Source organism: Cuculus canorus, chromosome 13 (genome assembly GCF_017976375.1).
Source record: "Cuculus canorus isolate bCucCan1 chromosome 13, bCucCan1.pri, whole genome shotgun sequence".
Taxonomy (NCBI): Eukaryota; Metazoa; Chordata; class Aves; order Cuculiformes; family Cuculidae; genus Cuculus; species Cuculus canorus.
In genome coordinates this window covers 21648684-21670650 of record NC_071413.1, presented here as the reverse complement: position 1 = coordinate 21670650, position 21967 = coordinate 21648684, and the positions used below count along the sequence as shown (strand labels likewise).

The window sequence follows — 21967 nt, the reverse complement described above, 5'->3', positions numbered from 1 at the left end:
TGCCCTTCATTTTCAAGCGATGCAAGCATAGCGATTCTCTGGATCCTACTGCAACTTTTTATAGGGAACTAAAAACCCCATGTATTTTCTAAAATTGTTCCATGGCTACAGTTTGTATTAACACGTGTGGAAAAAAAAAAATAAAAATCAGAGTGATACATGGCAAGCTTGTATGTTTCTATAGATGAATGTAACTCAAATTATTTTGCTAAAGATAGTTTTATCCCATTCTGTCTTAAGATCAATGACTGCTGTAATATTTGACCTGAAGTGTGAGGCTTTGATTCAGCAAAGATCTTGAGGCTAAAATTGAGTGTTTTAACGAATCCTTTCCTCAGCAAAAGAACTTGATCACATGAAACCACGAGTGCAGCTGCTCTTTTGTAATCACATCCATGCTTAAATTAAAATTAAAATCCATGAAGCAGAAAGGGAAAGTAATTCAAGTTAATTGTTTGACAGTGATAGTTTTTGTTACCTTGCAAAGCTTGTATGAAGTGCGATTTATCCCAGATATAGTTGTGCTGGTGATTGATACATTTATTCGCAAGCCGAACTGAGGATTTGAATACAGTGCTGGGTGTTTGCATGTGTACTGATGGGAGTGCTTTTGGTAAGTAACATGGGGAAATGAAAATTCATGTGAATGAAATGTTACTTCATGAAAGAATACACGCTTTCATGAAATAAAGCATGCTACTTTCCTCTGTTTCCTTTTAATCTTAACTTTAAATTGTTAGAATTAAAAACCCCACATAAGTGAGGAAATAATGCGCTTTCTTAGAGTTAAAATTTCATAATAATTATATGCAACTGAAATTATTACGTGTTTTCCACTGAGTTTATATTCTTTCAACAGTACTTTGAGCAGAAAACATTTGTTGAACACCCAGTTCTCAACTCTGAAGTCTTGATCCTTTTTCCACTACAAATAAGAAGTCTCTGAAATTTTAAGTCTCAGCAGGTGTTTAGAGTTGGATTTTGCATGCCAGTCAATGTTCTGGATCAATTCTGAGCCAGGAATTGAATTCCTATGGGCTACAGAACATGCTGGTGGCATAATGTGCAACTTGATTTTTTTGGGGGGGCAATGGCTTTGCAACGCACTGAATGCCGAGTGCCAAAAACCTAGGAATTACAGTTTCTGTTAGTTTACTGTATTGGGGACATCAGACACAAGCAAGCTGACAGCTGGCATATGGCTTATTGTTGCTGCTGAGACATGAACGTCTGGCTGGCTTTTTTCATGGTCACCGATAGTAAAGTTTTTAACATAAGTCAGTGGGTTCTGTATGGGTGGAAAAGGGTAGGGAAAGACTGAAGGGAGAGAAGAGTGAAGATATCAAGTAGGCCACAGTAGAAAATAAGGGGTTAGAGACAAGATGGACTATAATATTGTACAACAGCAACTTAGTGGTGTGCTGGCATCATTGGCCTGAAGTAGAGAAGCAAAACTTACAGGAAGGTCAGCAGAATGGGCTGGTTTTCTAGTAAGCTTGCATGCAAAAGGGGGAGTAGCACGCACACACGTGGAAGATTTGGCTCTCACAGGCTCAACAGCATTGCCTGTGTTTCCTCTTCACGCTAAGGTAGGGAGTACTTTAGAAGTCCTGCCCACCTGGTGCTGATTAATAGCCATTGTGTCTATTCCAGATTAGCAAAGGGTTCAGTAAAATACATTCACTGGCTGTTCATGTACTTTGTCTCTTTCAAATATGCATGAACAACAGCCACTCCTGAGGCAAACCTTGGAATGACTTTGCATATTGTGACTTGTATTAAGATGTATGCTTTTTTCCTGGTGAGAGATTAAAAGCGGATCAAGATCAGGCCTGAGATGGAGCACAGTATGAGCTCTTTGTGCTTGTTGACTGTTTACCTAAGGCCACCTCCCTCCTCATGTACAAAAGGGAGAACATGCTTCTTCACGGACAATTACCCTGTTGAGGGTTCTTTGTGAACAGGAAATGTCCAGAAAGTCTCCAAGGCCTTCCACTTTGCTTTTTATCAAGCATGTGTGTGACTGCATTGGTTTGAAAAACAAGCTGTGCAGTGCTTCTGTACTGTCATAATACTTCACACTTTTGCACAATTCCTATGTGTTAGCTCACACTCTGGCACAGGTCAAGGCAAGGAAGCTCAGTTAGAGTAGGGATTAATCTGAACTTGAATCTAAGGTTGTGTTAAGTAGTCCTGAGGAACTGTCAGCTCACTGTTTACTGATACTGAACCAAATCAAGTGCTAGGAAAGGATGGAGGCCAAACCAGAAGGTTACTGCATAAAGATGTGGTTTATCTGTGCTAAGATAAGATTACTGGATGATGTGCTGTTTTTCTCATCTTAGCATATAAGAGATCCAGAGAAGATCTAGAGGAGGGCAAAACAGGTATGGAACAGTTTCTGCATTGGGAGTAAGTCAAAGGACTGAGAGGGATATAATAGAAGTATATGGAGCTGAGTAGTGTGGAAAGGGATCAGTTGAACAATCTCCCTTCAACACAGGTATAAGAGGCCACATATGAAATCACTAGGAACTAGATAAAAATAAATGGAAGGTGGTAGCAAGTGAGCAAACCTCTTGAGATTTCAGCCAGTTCCCTCAGTTGCAAGTGACTGGAAGTAGAGGAAGACTCAAGAAAACTTATGAAGTTCTTGTCTGTGGGTGCCTGCTAACGTCTACTGAAGGTGAGATACCAGATCAGATAGACCCTTTGAGTCAGTCTGGCCTTTCTTGTGTTTGTGCCCCTACAAACAGTGCAGGTACAGCGAGCTCTAGTTACCTAGTGTGACAACTCAGGTGTCTGCTCAGGCACAGAGAGCTGCAACAGCAGAGACAGGACATAAACTCCCCATGACATGGCAGAATGGCTCTGATATGCAGTTATCGCCGATAGCTTCAGATATTAACCTTCATGGTGTGAGGAGTGCAAAAGGAGGCTTTAGATAACACTCTGGTCAGAGCTCCCAGGGAATTGATATCAGTTAGGCTGCGCCTCTGGTCACATTGGTGCCACACCATCCTTTCCCGCTGAGCACATTTCAGTCTAGACTGATAAACAGAGCCAGTCAGGTACTTCATTGTCACAGCTCTGCTGTGGCTTCATCCTTGAGGGAAAGGATCACTTGATTTTACAGTCCTCTGGCTCTTTGGTAGAGGTTCTACTTGATGATTCAAGCTTAGCATTTTCACAATCAAAAGAAATACTAATTGGGGAGAGGGAAACACCTCCTCCTCTTCATCCCTGCTTAGGACAATTTCTTTGAGGAAAAATGGAAGAATAGGGATGTGCTGCAGCTGATCTGACAGCTCCCAGAGAATGAGAGTGGATTGTAAATATATTATTTCTCTCTGTAGAATAATTATTGGCAAGGGCAGATCTAGACACTATCATCTGTAGTCTAGAAATAGCTGCTTGATAGGCAAAAAAAAAGCACACTAAATAAAACCCTAAAACAAAACCCAAGTCATTCAAGCAAAAAAAAAAAAATACACCTGAAACAGGAAAATTAGGATTTGGGTTAAATAGCTGGGAGAGAAGCAAGGGAGATGCTTTTAATGAAATCTCTCCCTAAAAAACCAGCTTGAACAAGATCTTCAGGGCATTTTGGTTTTTCATCTGTTAGATGCTGAATATATATATTGAAAGATAATTCTTGCTACAGCAGCATTGCACACTTGTTTCATTGACCTCTGCTCAGCTATAAGCTTTGATATGTGCAAAAATGGATGACTGTCAGCTAAATGTGGAATTACACAAATCTGTGAGGCATTTCTAAAACAAATGCATTGGGGAATTAGTTACTGAATGGCTTTATTCTTGTGCAGAAATCTTGCCTCTTTCTTTCCTGTAAATACACTGTGCCAAATCTTCTCAGAGTTCATAGTGAATACTTTTTATGTTCTTAAACCGCAGAAATGATCCCAGAACGGATGCATGCATTTCTAAATAGCATATTCTGTGTTACAGCAAGTGGCGGCTCCTTTCATGTTCCAGCCTCCTTAAACCAGTCTAGAAACAGAGCTGTTGATTACAGGTGAGAAACCTTGACCTATGAAATAATTTTGTTACACTTTAATGCATTACTATTATACTGTGACTGAGTGATAAGATTGTCTATGAAAAAAAATTCTGGTTTATCCAGTTTTATGCCAAACAGTTCCAAGGAACTTTAAATTTCACTGACAGCACAGTGTTGCAGCACATGGTGCTACTGTGAAGGGCTGGAGCATGTCCTGTATGAGGACAGGCTGAGAGGATTGGGATTGTTCAGCCTGGAGAAGAGAAGGCTCCAAGGAGACCTTAGAGTGACCTTCCAGTACTTGAAGGGGGCTACAGAAAAGCTGGGCAGGGCTGTTCAGGAAGGCTTGTAGTGATAGGATGAGGGGGAATGGGTATAAACTGGAGAAGGGCAGATTTAGGCTAGACATAAGGAGGAATTTGTTCACTGTGAGAGGAGTGAGGCACTGGCCCAGGGAAGCTGTGGTTGTCCCATCCCTGGAGGTGTTCAAGGCCAGGTTGGATGGGGCTTGGGCAGCCTGATCCAATGGGATGTCCCTGCCCATCACAGGGGGCTTGGAATTAGATGATCTTTAAGGTCCCTTCCAATCCAAACTATTCTATGATTCTATGAAATTGGGGTTTAAGAAAACCTTACCTTTGAATAGATTACTTAAGCTGAATCTTTGGTGTGCATGAAAGCCCTGTTAAAAGGAAGGGACTTGCATGCTAAAATCAAAATGTCTTGGAATGCTTGCCAAGTTGCTCAGTCTGACACATCATAGCACGATACAAGAGTTTATTAAATTAAGCTATCAGTTGTTAAATGCCAGTATATAATTAAAAGAACATAACTGAACACTGAGTGTATAAGACTGCAGAGACTGGAGGCTGTGTCTTCAAATGATCCTGCTATCCTGAACTCATGTAAATATTTATGAATATATTGACATTAAGATAAGAAGAGGAAAATTCCCTACCAGCTTCATGTGCAGTTTAATCTTTGACTAGGTCATAGCTGCTGTCTGTTTGAAATGAAAGTGCATGTGTTTACTTTTTCCCCAAATCACATCAATGTTGAGATCATGATGGAGGTCTGAGTGCAGTGCATGTGAGCTGAGCTTTACTCTGTGGGTTGCACTAAGGAACATCTGCAATGGCACGGTCCTTCTGGAAAATGAACATGGCTGTAGCTCCTGGGCCTGAAGGACTGTTGTACCTCTTGGCATCCTACTAGTTTATGAAAGGAAGCATATGTTCTAGGAAGTAGAAAGCATGGTAGATTTGGTTGTCTTCACCATACACTGTCATCTGAGGAGACAGCAATCCTGGCCCATTTTCTAAGGGGTACCAGAGGAACCACTCAGGACTCTGTACCACTTCTCTACATGGACACTTCACATGTGAACTCAGTGCGACTGTATTTTTGCTAGATACCCATAGCTATCTCACAGTATAGTTAGCCACTTTGTACTTGATAGGAACATCTTTTTCAGGGTGTGCCTAGGCGGACTATCTAGATTTCTGGTAATACTCTCTGTCATTCTTTTAGCCTACGTACAGATGTGCAATATCTCCCTATAAGGCATTCTTAGTAAGCATTAGAGTACCCCCACAAGTCTGTACTGCAGAGTAGGCCAAGATACAACTGCATGTATGCAGACAGTAGAGCTTCATTGCCCTCCTGGGTAGTTTGATTGATTCTTACTTCCCCAGGGTTATTTCTTAACAGATGTTTTCAAGACACGGTGGTGGAAGTGGTTGGTGCCTCTGGGCAAGGAAGAGTGGTGAAGATCTTTGGTTTAGTCTCCTTGATTTAGGAAGACAACCCTCAAAGAACAGACAGAAAATGATTTCAAGGTAATGAGTTGAGAGCAGGGAAAAGTAAAATTCACTGTTTTAAAATACTTCAAGTGAAATGTAAGATTTTGCTTTTTGCTTTCTTCAAACAATTTTCAGCTTACTAGGACCCACCATTTCAGTGATTTATCTGACAGGTAGGTCAATGTTTCTTTAAAAGACAAATAGGTGCAGTGAACCTTTACTTCTCTCCTCTTGAACCCAGCTACCTCTAAACACTGCAAAAAAGTGTGAATGTGAGACAGATATGGCCTTGGCAGGGACACGGGAAAGTAGGACGCGTGGTCTGGGCCAAATTTTTCTTTAGAGGAAGCCATGTGAAAGCACAAACACATGTAGGAACTCACAAATATAACGGGGAGCAGAGCTGGGTCTCATATTTGCAAATTTGCCTAAACTCCTTCTTCTGTCAGGCTGGCAATTATTTCCCCATGTCATTTTTACCAATGTTATTTAGCAGAGCAAGTAACGTACTTCAGACAAATTGCTATTGGAGGTGGCATGGCTACAGCCTGCATCTTCTGATTTGGAGGGTGCCAGGACATCTGCAGTGAGCATCTTGCTGATGGGGGTCCAGGTTATGGTGTTGATGACAAATCTGGAGTGTTTTTTCAGTTGAAGCAAAACCAAACCAGGTAAAATGCTTCAGTATTGATGTCAAATCATTTATTATCATTAAATGAGTGGGTTCTAGTTTTGGTGGATCAGCCAACATATGGTTTTGTAAGTGGAAATTTTCCTGTGCAAAAAAGGTGGAGATGCTTTTGGCAGTAGCAGAGTGAAGCTGAATTTCAGATACCACATGGAGATTCATATAGAGCCAAAATACTTGGTCAGGTCTTCTAATGCTTGAATTTGATATTCTGCCTTGGTTTAAGTGATCTGCACTGGAGACATGGATGAATGTCCCCTTGGGCAAAAAATACGACAAATTTTACATTTGTATTTTGCCATCATTGAAAGAAACATGAAAGCAACAAAACACTGCTGTGGCCTAGGGAGGATCACACTGGGAGTGTTTTTCTAATTATGAAAACCCAGCAGAACGTTAAGTTCTAATGTGTGAAACAATGGAGTATGTCGTGATAATCTAGCACAGAGTGATGGTAGCCTTAAGCCTGGCTAGAGGGGAGGGTGGATGCTTGGGAGGGTACTGTAAGAAGTGTTCTGTCATGAGTCGTCAGCAGCAGAGGTAGTAGCAATGAATTCTGACACCAGAGGGATGTTACTCCTTCAACTCCTCCTAATCAGGAGACAGAATCGGGGCTATCTGACAGGTTATGTGAGTTAGGATGTGGATGGGATGAGCTTAATGACCTGAGGTGAAAATTCAGTCAGTAACATGAAAATTTCTTGCAATAGAGATTGCTTTGGGTGTGAATTATTCCCCTAGAGCAGTGCTATGGCTTTGTCCATGCTTCCTGGCAGAGTCTTCAAATTCTGCCTTGGTAAAACATAGCGTCAACTTGTTGGAGTTCTCATAACTATATCATGGTTGGCCTAAAGGGAAACACACTGACCGTGGCAATAAATGCACCCATGATTGCGGAAGCTCTGAACTGCAAGGTATGAATTGACGGTGGAATGAATGACTACCAGTGAGATCTGCCCTTCTTTTCTGCAGGCCAAAACTTTCTCAGGTGGGAACTGATGAGTGGTGCAGTGTTTAGAATTCCTCCACACACGCTGCCAGGGGGTGATTTGCCTAGCTACCACTGTGTTATCATAGAGTCATAGAATGGTTTGGGTTGGAAGGGACGTTAAAGATGATCTAGCTCCAACCCCCTGCCACTGGCAGGGACACCTCGCACAGGATCAGATTTTTCATTCTTATAAATGCAAATGTAGTGCTCTACCTTGTGTCTTTTACAAGTACAGACAAAGACAGGATTGATCCTTTCCATTACCTGCAGGCAGTCCTTAATGTCACGGGTCCCATTTGAAAAAAAAACCAAAACCAACAAACCACCGAACTTTTTTAAAGAAAGAAGCTTTTCACAAGCTTCTGCATGAGCATCGTTTTGCTTTTGCTCGATCATTTGGTGTTGTCTTACTAATCTAGGTTAGTATCTGTTTTCTGGATAATGTTCATTACGAGCTAAGCCTTATTATTTTATTTTTAAAAAGAAAAAATCTTTAAAGAACAGAGGAGAAACCCTTGCACATATTTCATTTTATTGACAGTTTCCACTTATATCTGACAAATCTATTTGTACCCTGTGTGATAGGGGTATAGATTCCTCAGATCTCAGCTGGAGCATACTGCAATACAAGTCAATGAATAAGCATACAGACTAGTGGTTTAGAAGAGTTTTTCTGTAAAAACTGAAACCTTCTAAAGACCCTTAAATCTGTGCACCAATAGGATGTTTTAGTTGATTCATGCAAAGAAAGAAGCAAATATTGTTAGTCAACTCCATGCTCTGACACCTATGAATAGTGCAAAGTCATGCTGGAAATCTCCAAATGAACTTTTTATTTGGGCACTTAACTAATCTGAATGATACTGCTCACAATAAATCAGGAAGAAAATACAAGTGAATTGCCTGAATTTATGGGTCAAAGGCTGGCTGCCAGGCCAAGTGCAGATTGCACAATTACTTCCTCTTCTGGAAAGTTGTGTTGGACTCAATTATTTGTTTCCAGATAAGATAGACAAGGAGAAACAGTAACATTGATGTTTATGCCATGTGATTATTTTTGGGAGATATCTATAACAAAAACGGCCCAAACAGCTGTTTGGAATTCTCTTATTGTCCAAGCAAGTAAAAGACAGTGGGTCATTGTTGTACATGAACATTTTCCTGTAAGGAATTGTACTGTGTGCAAAAAAAAATATTATAGAGCTTGTGGTTTTGGGAAGGCATCCTGGCTTTATTTGCAGAGGTAATAGAAATTCTAATTTTCCAAATTCTAGTGGGAAATGGAGAGGATCTCCTTCTTGTACGTAGAGGGCAACTTTATTTCTGCAAGCCTGCACACAAAGGAGGTATTCCTGATTTTAATGCGTATAAGGCCTACCAAGCCATCATAGGGCTTCCTCTTGTATCTATGCTATATATGTGTGTGTGTGTGTGTGTATATATATACACACACATGTATATGCTATGTATGGACTTGGACATCTTTGTTCTAGAACATTAGACATGTAGCACCTCAGTAGATTGAAGATAGCTTTGGAAAAGCTAATAACAGGACAGTCTTAAATCACCTAACCAAACAAATGCCTTAGCTTCTCTGGAAACTTAATTTTTTCTTCACTGATATGGATGCACTTATTATCTACCAATAAATACAAGGATAATGCATATAGAAGCCTTTGCTTCTATAAAAAAAAAAAAAATCAGTATGAGTTATTTAAGAGTTCTGTGCAAATGCTGCCTTGGATAAAGGCCCAGACAACTTGAAAGAGATCTTGAACTCACCCCTTTGACAAGTATTTACTGAGTCAGATTTTCTAAAGGGATCACTGTGAGTTAAATTTTACGTTAAACAATAGCTTCACATTTATTAAAAAACTTATTCTGGTAGAATTAAAATATATTAGGAAGTATATTACTTTGATGTGGGTCTTGCGAGTACAGAATTTCTTCTCATGAAATTTTTTTATCTTTTGTATCACATGGTTGAAAGTACACATCTTAACTGGGGATCAGCAGTCCTCCTGGCTCCCTAGAGACTGGAGTTTCAGAACAGATGGCCTCAGAGATAAAAATGTACAGCGCTTACTACTTGAACTGGCACAGCGCTTACACTGGCACAAATTTATTTCCTTTATTAAGGGTGCTTTAAATTTAACAAGCTTGATCAATTAGACCACTGAATTGAGTAAGACACTTTGGATGAGAATCCTGGTGTGTTGTTTTGCAGCAAGAAGGCTGACTCATTTTACTGCTGCTGTGCAATGGGTTTATAAAGTTTTATCTCACTGGAGAAAAAGATTAGAAACCTACATAGTAGATCTAGATAGATATAGATATAGAATCATAGAATAGTTTGAGTTGGAAGGAACCTTAAAGATCATCTAGTTCCAACCCCCCTGCAATATGATAGTAAGGTGAATCTAAAGCCTCAAGCTGTCTGAAGTAGGAAGAAAGCTATCACAATTTTTTGTCCTTTCATGGCCAAAAAGATCACTACTTTTAAAATAAGCATACAGGGTTATCCTATCTCTTTTATTCCCAACTGTAATTACAACTAGCAGTTTTCCTTTTAAATATAGAAGAAAACCCCAGTTTTGCCAGAGGGAGCATTGCATTTTATGAGGTCTCTGATCTTAATTTGCCCTGAAGGTTAAAAATGAAGGTCTTTGTTCAATGCAGGACTTCTGCCATCCATGGCTCCCATAAGCCTGCTTTTGCTGTAGTCGTGTAGTCAGCTGAACATTACTAAGGAAGATCACTACATCATTCATTCACAAGCTGAGAAGGGAATTTTTCCTGCTGACTCATGCTTATAAGTATTTTCCTTGCTCCGCCTTTATTCACTTCAGCTCCTCCCCTCCTCTCAGTGCTGGTAGCCTACTATATTTAAACGGCTGACTTAGAGCAGAGGCAGGATTCAAGGCTTGTAGTTTGACTGGCTTCCCTGACGGTACCGGCATTTTCATTAAGATCTCACTTCTCGTCGAACCTGCTGCTAAAGGTAAGGAGTCCATAGGTAATTGTAGAGAACTGTCTGGCATACTGTAACATTACTTTCTGAATACCACAGAGGGTTTTTAGAAAGGTTGTACTTGTTTGTACCTTAAAAGTGATATTTTTCCACATACTTTAATCATGTTTGTGGGTAACTGGCCTGGCATGCAAGAATGACAGTGCAAGTGAGTGGGGGAAAACTTGTGGGCAAGTATGGGATGTAAAAGCTATTGAGATTTCTTAGTAGCTTAAAAAACCTGTTAGACTTTGTTTAAAAAACTAATGTTTTTAACAGTTTCTCAGTATTAAAAACTATAGGTTTTAAAAGCACTAGTAAATTACATTTTTAAAACGGATTAAATGAATGGGTTGATAAAGAAAAGAAGCTGAAGAAAACTATTGCATTTATGTTAGCATTGCCCTTGATAAACCTGAATGTCATTGTATATCTTTCAGTCTCTTCTATTATTTATATATACTGACTGCACTGCTCTCTTGAACCCTCCCTGTGTGCTGTACCGGCCACGCTTGGTGACCCTTATTTGAGCAGAAGTCTCATTGATGTTCGAGGGAGAGCTGCTTGCATAGGGCTGGTGTCATTGGCTTTTTAAAGGTCATCTAGTGCCATTACCTTACTAAATGCATCTTTGTTTTTTCTTTTACTTACTGAAAACCTGTTTCGGTTGTGCAGCCTGGAACAACTAGAGGCCACGCTGACTGACTTTATGTGAGTTATAGTCCCTCTAGTCTTCAGGCCATGTCAGGAAGATATGCAGAGTTTGGCCCAGAATGAGGAGTGAGGTGGCTGCTTTTCCAAGCCAGAACAATTATGTAACATCGCATAGACACTGAAATGCTTTGGAAGCAGTCAGGAGAGAAATTGTGGAGCTTGCAGCATGCTCCCAAATGAAGAGGAGGAGAGAGACATCCATTTAAAGTAGGAAGCCTGAAGCAGGAGCCAAACCAGGGATCAGTGTCACTAAGTTAAGTGTGAATGCCCAGCAGGTTATCCTACATAAAAGGAGGGAGGGAAAAGCAGTATTTGGTTTCTTGCTAGCTCAGGCTTTCTCTTACTGCTAACTAGTTCTGTATGGATTTGAAATGAACTTAAATGTCTTGTATGCTTTCAATAGCCTCTGCAAGAAAAGGCTTTCATCTGCTACACTGTAATAGCTGTACAGGTTATCGAGGTGTATGTGGTCCCTTGATTCTAAGAATGCCCAAAAAAAAAGAAAAAAACAAACCGGAACAATTAAAGTAACCCACCTTTACTTCTAATGGCAAGAAAAGTGAACATTTGGCCTGAAACTGAAATGGCTGAGATGTTCCGAGCTCAATATCACCCTCCATTTAGCCAACAGAATGGGGATAGCTATAAACAGATTCCGCATATGGTTTGCTTTCTCCTTAAAAGAGGAACTATTAACTATGAATTACAGAGATGGCAGCTATTGGAGGTGGAAGAGACTTCCCACAATTCTAGAGACATGCTAGGACAAACAGAAGAATCTCTGATGCTTAATCTTGTGTTGTTAGTATTGTCCAGTGTCAAAACTTCAGGAAACAAAGTGCATAATACTTAAATAGTCATTATGTGGGTTTGTGAATCCAAATCCTTAATAAAACTGGGGCTAAAAATGGTTGTGTCTGTGTATGGATCTAGTAATTTCATCAGAATTAGGGTTTAGTTTAATTCCAGTAAATGCTCCTTTTTCATGTGTCAGAAGGTACAGAACAGAGGAGGGTGAAATGAGCAGAGGTATTTCTGAACCCATGGCTCCTGGTTTTGCCTGCTATCAGGGTGGAGTAGGGTGGCACAGTGCAATGGCCAGGGGCCAAGGTAACCTTTCTCTAAAGCCAACGAGACTGCCAGACTGACTTCTACTGTCTTGTGCTTTTTGTTTTGATTTTTTTTTTTTGGCCCCTTCAGGCTCTCGAAGAAAACTACTGGCACACGAGGGTATGTCTTTGTGCCTAATTCTTACAAATGGGCTTGAAGCTCATTATTCATATGCTGGCACTGCTGCTTTTCTGGAACTCTTGCCATGTGCTCCACTAGGTTGGTTCAGCAGTCCTTGCTTCCATGGATGTTGCTGGCTTACCACTATCTACAGTCTTTCTGCTGCAGACTGCTATGGAGCAGAAACCTGGTAGATTGCTTCCAGAGGTCTTGCTTCCCTCTTCCAGACTCTCAATAGTTTCACAAGGAAGAAGATGTGACTGTTAGGAAAAATGAATAATAACTTGTCTTCTTGTGTAGTACAGCCATGGAGGGGGCTTTATTTGTTACCATGGAGAAGAGACCTCTGCTAACCTTCAGATAGGTACTGTATTTTAGCTGGTTTGTGCAGAATACCTTACTGGTCACAGCAGTGTCCTGTTTCTTTGGTGTCTCTGGCCACCCCAGATACTAGTTTTGAATTCTACCAAATGCAACTACAGAGCTTTGTGGTAGAGAATTATTTGGGTGTAAATTTATCACAACAATCCACTGAAGGTGGTGCAGGTTCTGCTTCATGTAGTAGAATCTACCCAAAAGGCTCAAAGCATACTTGGACAGTTAGGCTGTGCTCCTGCAGCTACCAGGGCTGGGTTAAATACACCTTAATGGGTTGATGTTCTCAGTATAGACACAACACACAAGGCTTTTGTCTTCTGTAGTGGATGTGTCTACCTTTGAGTCTCATTTCAACTGGGAACCTAAGTTTTCTTGAAATCCAACTGTTCTCAAAGCTAGGTACTTGAAATGACTTAAATTAGAAAGCACAACCATTATGTCTTTTAAGTGGTTCTTGCTCTGTCAGGTGAAATTCATGAGAGGCAGACTAATGCTTATTTAAGTTGCAATAGGCAACCAGAATGTGTTACTAAACTGTGATGCAAAACTTTGGCAAAGCTGCTAGTTTCAAATTCAGCTTGTTAACCTCGTTATGTGCCTCTTTGCTTGGATGAACCCAGTCTTCTTGGAATAGTGCTGTCTATCCCAGCGATGGGTGTATAGGGGTGTGTATGAGAATTGTCACAGCCTTGCAGGCAAATGCACTTTCAAGACTCTGCCTGGAATTCTGTAAATCCTAAACTCACCCATGGTTTTCTGGCTGCTCATTGAATCACCAGAGTCTTACTGCATTACTGTAGCTGCTGGTGATGTAAATGTCAGGCTTAAAGTGGAGCATTACACTTACAGGATGACGTTCACTGCAGTAGCTTTGTCAAAGGCAGTGATGTGCCAGACCTCGTGGAAGTGCGCAGCATGCAGACCAAAGATCTTTCTGGGCTTGAAAAGAGTCTGGAGAGCATGCCCTGCTGAACAAAGCCATGCCATTCAGTGGATTTTTACTGAACTTTCCAAAATGAGAATAATGTTTTTTTATAAAAGACTGTATTCTCTGTAGAATAACTTAAATACTTATGCTAAATTTAAAAAATCTGTTGTTTATTGTGGTAAAAATAACTTTGAACTTCTCCAGATTAGTGACAGTATGGTTGGATTCCCTGGAAAGTTGAAGAAGTCATTATTAGACATGGTAGAATTCCTGCAGGAATGGCAAAAAGCTTTGATTCAGTATTCATTGAATAGCTGTGTAGTGATTAGATCAGTTTTGTAGATTCCACTTTAATGACACCTTAGTCTCCAAGATAATTGTCATGGATATTTTGTTCAAGACTTGTTGTTATTTATTTGTTTAGACTAGAGCTCTGTTTTCTCGGAAATTAAGAGAGAGTGTTCAGGAACTAAACTAGTGCTCTTCAAAAACCCTTTAATGATGAAATGGCACATGTTTGAAAATGCAGCCAGGAGATTTCCAGCCTTTGCAGAGAAGTCTGGAATGAGGTTTGCTCTACTTCTAAGTAAATGCACAAGCTGCTTTAGCAAGTACAAAGTGTTGTTGATGATGATAATGATAACAATTTTCTGCACAGCATGGACAGAAGTGAAGCTTTCATTAACAAGCTGCAGCACTTGGGTTACTGTAGCCAGGGGTTACCTAAGTTGTCAGCTGTTCTGAGTGGACTGGAATTCATGCGTGGAAGGGACAGATAAGGATTCTCTCCCCGCTTTTGTGCTGTATAATTGGGGAATCATCCTTTGGTTTTGGAGGCAGGAGAAGAAAAAGATAAGTAGGCTTGTCCTGAGCGTAACGTGATGGTCTGCAATGCAAGGATACTGCTTTAGATCAACCTGGGTTTGGGGAATGTAGAAAGTCATGGTTTTGTTTGGGTTTTTTTAATAATAAAAAAGGCAAATAATTAAGAATTTCCTTGTTTTTACAGGTAGTCTCAAGGACCTAAATGCTTCCAGACAGGAAGATGTATGCGTTATTGACCAGACCCCAGAATAAGAGTGGGGTCAAGCCACTGCCTGTTGTGATCATAGGTAAGCTTTCTCCTGCCAGCATTACTGTGTTCACTCATGCTGTTGTTGCTTTGGACTTGCTGTCTTCAGCCTTTGCTCCATGTGTTCTTACTCAAACTGACCACTGTTTCTGCATCCTTTTCCTGACAGCTGAACTTTCTGTAGTACTGAGAGAAAGACCACTAGGAGTTGTGGGAAGTAGGGAACCAGGTATTTGACAAACTAAAACACATACCTCTTTTTTAATAGTAAAATTGGTAGCCTTTTGGCATCCGTTCAGCTAGGCCTGTTTCTTTTCTCCTGGATATTTAGAAGGATTTGAAATCTTTTCACTACTCATAGTTAGACAACTTGCTGTGAAGCGATTATCTGTAATGATTGAATTGGAGATGGAATTGTGTGATCTTTTTTCTGCATTGAGTATATTTAGAAAGTGCTCTAGGTGCTGTTAAATTTTCTTGACATTTTTCTCAGATTTCTTTTAAAATGCAAGTCAGTTATGCTAATTTTGTACAGATTTAATAAAATGGTAAAAAGCTCTGTGTTTTCTACCACTATAGAAAACAAGTTATGTAGTAACTGTCCTGTCTCCCTTGCAAGAGAGGAGGTTTGTAGCGTGAGGTGATTCTTGGAGCGAAGCAAAGGCAGAGATGTCAGTGCCTTCCCTCTGACTGATTGCGAGCTGTGCTCATGTGCAGGTGTTGGACCCTGTTCATCTGAGCACACATTTAAGTGCCTTGTAGAGCTGAATTCTTTCCTTATCTGTCATCTAATTTATAGCACTGAAGAGAGCTAGTCCAAAGTTGTGCACTAAATAAATCACACTTAAACCTGCTGTTAGCAAGGATTTAAAAGGTTACTACTTTATAGTCTGAGTGACTTTGTTCTGCCCAGTTGTACAAGTCTTTAGGTGGAAGGAAGGATATTTTGGTACATGCTTAGTGCACCTACACAAGGATCACTAAAGCCTCAGAAGCACCAGTGGGCAGATGTGCACTCTAAGGAGGCTGTTGGACTGAAGCAGCTCAGCTGGTTCACTGCAGCTGGACATTGCACGCAGGTTCCTGCCACTTCCCAAGGCCATGATCCAGGAAGTCTGTGGGCTTGCTGCACTATGCTGGCAGCCTTGTGAAAGAAGTTGCTTTCTAGAATAGTTTGAGCCCCAGAGGCATCTGTACTTGTGACCATCTGTATCAAGCTTGGATGTGGTTCATAGTAAATCCTCTGTGTGTGTTGCTGGACATTGTGCACTCAGGTGATTAAGTTTGGATTAGGTACCTCCTTTTACTTCCTAAAGCAAAGTAGTAATCTGAGAAGTGTTATATTTTACTATAGCTGCAGTTTAGTTTGCTTTTAATTTCTGTTCCTGTTGGTTTTGGATAACTTTCCTGCAAGTGGAATATTCCCGACACTGACCTATGGCTGCTGGTCCTTGCTCAGCACAGCAGACTTTGGCCTCAGCTGCAGCACGTAGTGCCCTTCTCATAACTCAGCTCACCGATAGCTTTACAGCCTGAACCTCCCTCTGTCTCAGATCCCCAAGAAGCAGCCTTTGCTCTAGTTGCTCACACATGCAGCAGGCACTGTCGACACCAGCTGCTGTGTCACTTCAGCTGTCCTCCCCTGCATCATCACTGCATTAGGTAATGGTGATTAGTCGTGTACTAGTGTGCCACAAAGCCTGAGGAGCCAGAAAGACTGACACCTAGCTATGCAGACACTGTAAAATATTTAACATGCTGGAGAATAGCCATTTGAAAACTTTCCACATGCTGGTCTCACTGAGTTTTGGAGTCACATATATCAAATCTTTTCTGCTGGCTGTTGGTTGGTCAGCAGTAGGAATTCAGTCATTCAGCAATCTGATCAAAGTGCTGTATTCTGGGAAGTTGTCTTGGTGTGGCAGATAGACCTTTTCCTTAACACGCTGCCTGCAGTACCATAGTAGTGCTGGTTCCCATTTGGAAGTGTCTTCAATACCTCTTTGTCAAAACTGCTATTGCAGTGCAATTTCTTGCTGAGCAGAGTTATTTTCCCTTCACTTAAATAGTTGCTCTCTTTTCTGGACTTACTGTGTATCCTGTGCACAGTGAACTACTCTGCAGGGACGTGAGAGGTGCATCACAGAGAACTGAGGCCCCCAGTCAGTATGTAACACATTTCTAGACCTTTAAAGAAGTTAATAAGCAGTAACACAATTCATCCACATGCTAGAGACTTCAGGCTTCTCAATGTTGTTTCAGCAAGTTGCATAGACAATGAAATGCAAATAGATGCAACTGAGGATAAGAAAGGGACATATGAGGGTAAATCCCCCAATTTGGAGTCGCAGAAATGTAAGGGTTGAGGGGACCTCTGGCGACCATGCAGTCCAACCCTGCTGCTAAAGAAGGTTCACCTATAGCAGGTTACACAGGAACGTGTCTGGGTGGATTTTTAGTATCTCCAGAGGAGACTCCACAGCCTCTCTGGGCTGCCAACACCATCCGATAAGTCACAGGTCAACCTGAAATAGGAAGTCCCCTGTATCCACAGCAGTGTCATATGCTTTGAATTGATCTGGATATTAAAAACACACATCACATTGCTGCTCTGTCTGCAGGGGTATAAATGCTTCTCCGTTGTGTCTTTTTAGGGAATGGACCTTCAGGAATCTGTCTCTCATATTTGCTGTCAGGCTACATCCCTTACTTTAAAAGAGACTCGCTTCATCCTCATCCCATTCTTCAGAGGAAACTGGAAGAGGCACCAGATGTCTCCATTTTGGACCAGGTTTGTGTAAAGAGAAATAGTATAACATTGTAACAAAGCATCCTAGGAGGATATTGTAAGTGATAACCTCATTTAAATTTTCAAAGCACACAGATGGAATAATGCTTAAGCAGCACTTTTGGTTATCCAGATCTCTTTGCTGCTAAAATCCTTGAGGTAGTCCTTGGGCATCAACAGGGTCTGTGTGCCAGTAAATGAGCTTTATAGAACACCAAAAGCACTGATTAGAAACACTGGAGTAGCAAGCAGTTTGCTCCTTGGCAGGACGTGTATTTTGAGCTGAGCATCTGATCTGCCCCTCTTTAGGACTTGGAGTACCTGTCTGAAGGCTTGGAGGGACGATCCCAGAGCCCCGTGGCTCTTCTTTTTGATACTCTTCAGCGCCCTGACACAGACTTTGGTGGAACAGCAGAATCTGTCCTCACTTGGTGGCATGAGACTGACAGAGCCATCCCCCACCTGGTCCTTGGCAGAAATGCTCCTGGAGGTGCCTGGCATGTACGTGGATTGAAGCCTAAATGCTTGGGTCTGCATCGTGTAAGATAATCAAATGCGTTGACTGAAGGGGCAAAAGTTCCTCTGATATGCAAGTCAGCCACATTTGATTTTATGTATATAGAAAAACAAAAGTTTAAAAGGAAAAAAAGCATGAGAGACACTTCTATTTCCAGTCTGTTGTTCATTCTGGAGAACATGCATAGTTTCATCCATGGCAGCAAATCAGAAGCAATCACTGATTTAATGATCTCTGCCTTATTGAAATATGATAAAATGGCATTTCACTTGTTAGATTAAATAACTGAAAGTTTATTTTACTGTATGTCTTGTTCCAGTCTATTGAGGGCTCTATGGTTACCCTGAGCAAAGGGGAGTGGATGGGTCTCCCAGATCTCCCGTTCAAAGACTGGTTGAAGCAAAAGAGAAGGTAAGATATCAATAGTGTGATTATTTGCAAACATCTGGAAGTTATTTGGAAACCTGAACTGGAGTGGTGTTCTTGAATGTAGATACCCATCTGTTATGGGTTATTCTAGTGAGGGAAAAGATACCCTCCACGGTTCCCTCCCCCCCCACACCCTCCCCAGTCCATTCTGCAGTGATTCAGGTAAAGTTGCAGTGCTGCTTGGAATGTGTTCTTCTCAACACTGGGGAGGTGGAACACAGTCACTATGATATCTGAATAAAGCTTGCAAAAGGCATGGTCATCTGACTTGTGTCTACTGCTACTGTCCCTAATCATAAGTGTAATCGGCTCAGCTACAGTGCAGCCTCTGAGGTGCTCTTGAGATGTGTAACAATTAATCTTAAGTCCAGGAGTTAATAATTGAACGTAAGCAAAATATGAGAGGAAGGCATAAATGAGCAACCATGTTCTTAGGGATGGGATTCATGCTAGAGAAAGCTGCCTGTGTCCAACAACTTGTGGACCTGAGTGTTAGCTCTATACTAGGAATAACTTTGCTGAAGTCAGGGAAACTAGATAAATCTTCTCTGGTAGTGCCAGGATGGATGGTTCTAGAAATCACTCGGTGCAAGAAGGGAGAAATTCCAGTCTTACTTAACTGCTGCCTGACCTTTGTTTGTACTGTATTACAGAGGCCTCAGAAACAATAGAGCCACAGCAGAAGACATTGCTCAATATTATCAATGCTATGTGATGAAGAAAGGCTTACAGAAGAATTTCAGATGCGGTACTGTTGTGACCTCTGTGAGGAAAGTGAGTGCAGAGAGCATCTCCAGCCATGCACAGAAACATCTACAGGAGAATAGCAACTCACCCTGGAACTTCAATGAGAACAGTACGGAGGTCTTTCAGGTGGATGGATTTTTCAAAACTGCGAAAGGTGATAAAGAATCCTTCTCTATCTATGCAGAGAATGTGGTCTTAGCTACAGGAACATACGACAGTCCTACTTGGCTTGGGGTCAAGGGAGAGAACCTTTCCTATGTCCATCACAAGTTGTCTGCACTAGAGGAGGCAGTGAAAAATGGCAGCATTGGTATCATGTCAGATCCAGTCTTGATTGTAGGTGCTGGTCTGACAGCTGCTGATGCGATTCTCTTTGCTCACTATTGCAGTATTCCAGTAATCCATGTTTTTCGGAGACGAGTCAGTGATCCGGGCCTTATTTTTAATCAGCTCCCTAAAATGATGTACCCTGAATACCACAGAGTCCATCAGATGATGAAAGAACAGTCGGCTGCTTGTGCTGGGCCCTATGAGTGTTACGTTAGTCTTGCTGAACATCATGTGTTGTCTCTCGGCAAGGACAAGAAATGTATCCTTCAAGACAAGAACGGCTACCAGAAAGTTTATAAAATTTCCATGGCTCTTGTTCTAACTGGCTCAAACCCCAACCTCTCCTTTCTGCCCAATAATGGACTTGACTTGGCAACGGACAGTGACCAACCAGTCAATCCAAAGAGGAATCCCATAGTTGTTGACCCATTTACCTATGAATGCAGTCTGGAGAAAGGGCTTTATGCTCTAGGACCTCTAGCTGGAGATAACTTTGTACGTTTTGTACAGGGAGGAGCCCTGGCTGTTGCCAGCTCTCTGTTAAAGAAAGCAAACAAAAATCCCCCCTAACAAAAACATTCCCTACGCTGACTGTGTCTGAATGGGTCACTGCTGTTTTCTTAGAGAAGCAAAATCATCTGATTTGTACATCCTCAAAGGTGAAGCCCACTCCTGGTGTTCTCCAAGGTTATGCAGAGAGTTCCTAAGCTCTTGCTGAGTTATTTGAGAAGATTAAGTCACCAAATAGTGGGGTTTCACAGACACATCTGTACCTTCAGTCCCCAGGGACTTGACTCCTCTTCTGCACAGCTGTGCATGAAGAATGTGCCTGGAGAAACAGAGGGCAAGATAGTGATTGCTTTTCCATGTAACACCTTCCAGGCTGCTGGAAGTTGAATTGGGGAACAATTATTTCCTGACAGCAGGCTGACAGCCTTGTGTCTTACGGTATTTTTTCGTGAAACAAAGTAAGCTGACATGGTTTTATTTGCTCCTGTGGCTCAACTGTGCGTTCTTATCAGACCAGAAATCACTGAAAGGTGCTGCAGGTACCTCCCTGGCACATGAAGTGGTACTCTGCAAACAAAACTAACATAGAAGCAGTCAAAACTTTTTATTGTCTCACTGACACCAGCAACAAGTAATATTTGATATCTTTTTTCAAAGAGATTCCTGTGATGTTTTTTTTCTCCTTCTTAAGAAGGAATGGCACTGATTTTCAAACACTTGGTTTGGCATCTTGCAGCTTTCTGCTTTCTAAATCGTAAAACTGCAATAGCCAAATACTTGGCAGCTGCTGTAGAGACAGCAGAACTAAAGGGAAGCTACCAGTCTGTCCTGTAACTGTCTAGGTACTGTATGGGGCTTCTGCTGCACAGGGTATTTCAGAAAGACACACTATTTTATATATTCTGTGAATTTCTAATGTAATGTGATTTTTTTTTTTAAAGAATACTGTTTGTATAAATAGGAAATTGCCACAGTCACTTTTTAATACCTTTTATATATACATAACAATTTTTTTTAATATTAATTTTCTAAATTATTTTTATTGGCAAAATATTCTGTAACAGACTTTCAGTCGGTGTTTGGAATGAGCTGGAGTGGGTGGGAATGATGCAGACAGCACCCTCAATAGACCCACAGGGCCTTTCATACCTCTCACAGGAAAGATCAGAGTCATAGCTAATCTTATTTGATGTAAAGACAGACTCTGCTCCCTGTGCTGCACCGAAACGTACTGACATGACATGATGCTGCACATGTCTCTGGAAAGCTGAGTATGTGGAGGCAGTGGATGTTGGTAAATGAATTCGTCTCAAGCTGAGATGTGTAAGGAGCTTGTCTGTGATATTGCTGTATCGCACCTGAATATTTTTGCCACTGACTAGTCTTGTATGAAATTTTTCAATAAAGTGATTTTGGACTTGATCTGTGTTTGTTTTTTAACTCTGAATTTGAATCTCTGACCCAGAGAACATCTAAGGAAGTGTTCTTCATCAGCTTCCTGGCAAGCACCAGAGTGTGGTTCGTGCCTGCTAAATCCTGCATCAATCTTCTCCCTAGAAGCACAACCCTGTGGATTTGCTTTCTGTGTATCTTCCTCTCTAGAGTGAGATGGAGAACCTTTGTAGGCTGCTTTGGCAGTGTCTCTTGTGGGGATAGAACACAGTACCACACCAAGCTATGTGCCAAACATATTCTTGCCTAGGACATCATACATCTTTTTGCTGTTACCTGGTGTCTTCTCCTGTCTGAAAGAATCCCAAATCAGGGCCTACTGCAGTAAGTCAATAAGACAGTTTAGACCAGAAAGGACAG

At 41.2% G+C, this 21967-nt stretch overlaps 1 protein-coding gene across 3 annotated transcripts; it reads left to right on the top strand.

Annotated features, from left to right (window-relative positions):
- The first annotated feature begins 10367 nt into the window (after window positions 1-10367).
- OSGIN1 (oxidative stress induced growth inhibitor 1) lies at window positions 10368-21571 on the top strand. 3 transcript variants are annotated; one of them, XM_054079039.1, is made up of 7 exons: window positions 10414-10503; window positions 12427-12456; window positions 14772-14874; window positions 17489-17625; window positions 17932-18123; window positions 18459-18550; window positions 19222-21571. In XM_054079039.1, exons 3-7 carry the CDS (start codon window positions 14790-14792, stop codon window positions 20213-20215), a joined length of 1500 nt encoding a protein of 499 aa, XP_053935014.1. In that variant the 5' UTR covers window positions 10414-10503; window positions 12427-12456; window positions 14772-14789; the 3' UTR covers window positions 20216-21571. The 3 variants fall into 3 exon arrangements, with proteins under 3 accessions (XP_053935013.1, XP_053935014.1, XP_053935015.1); XM_054079038.1 differs by lacking the exon at window positions 12427-12456 and having other exon boundaries at window positions 10368-10503; XM_054079040.1 differs by lacking the exons at window positions 10414-10503; window positions 12427-12456 and adding an exon at window positions 12520-12820.
- The last annotated feature ends 396 nt before the right edge of the window (window positions 21572-21967 follow it).

Bases quoted from the DNA above. Each gene is read 5' to 3' on its own strand.
- OSGIN1 (XM_054079038.1), top strand. From the start codon at position 14,790: ATGCTTCCAGACAGGAAGATGTATGCGTTATTGACCAGACCCCAGAAT. The intron at 18,124-18,458 runs GTACGTGGATTG...GTCTTGTTCCAG, and splicing joins CTCCTGGAGGTGCCTGGCAT to TCTATTGAGGGCTCTATGGT. The intron at 18,551-19,221 runs GTAAGATATCAA...ACTGTATTACAG, and splicing joins TGGTTGAAGCAAAAGAGAAG to AGGCCTCAGAAACAATAGAG.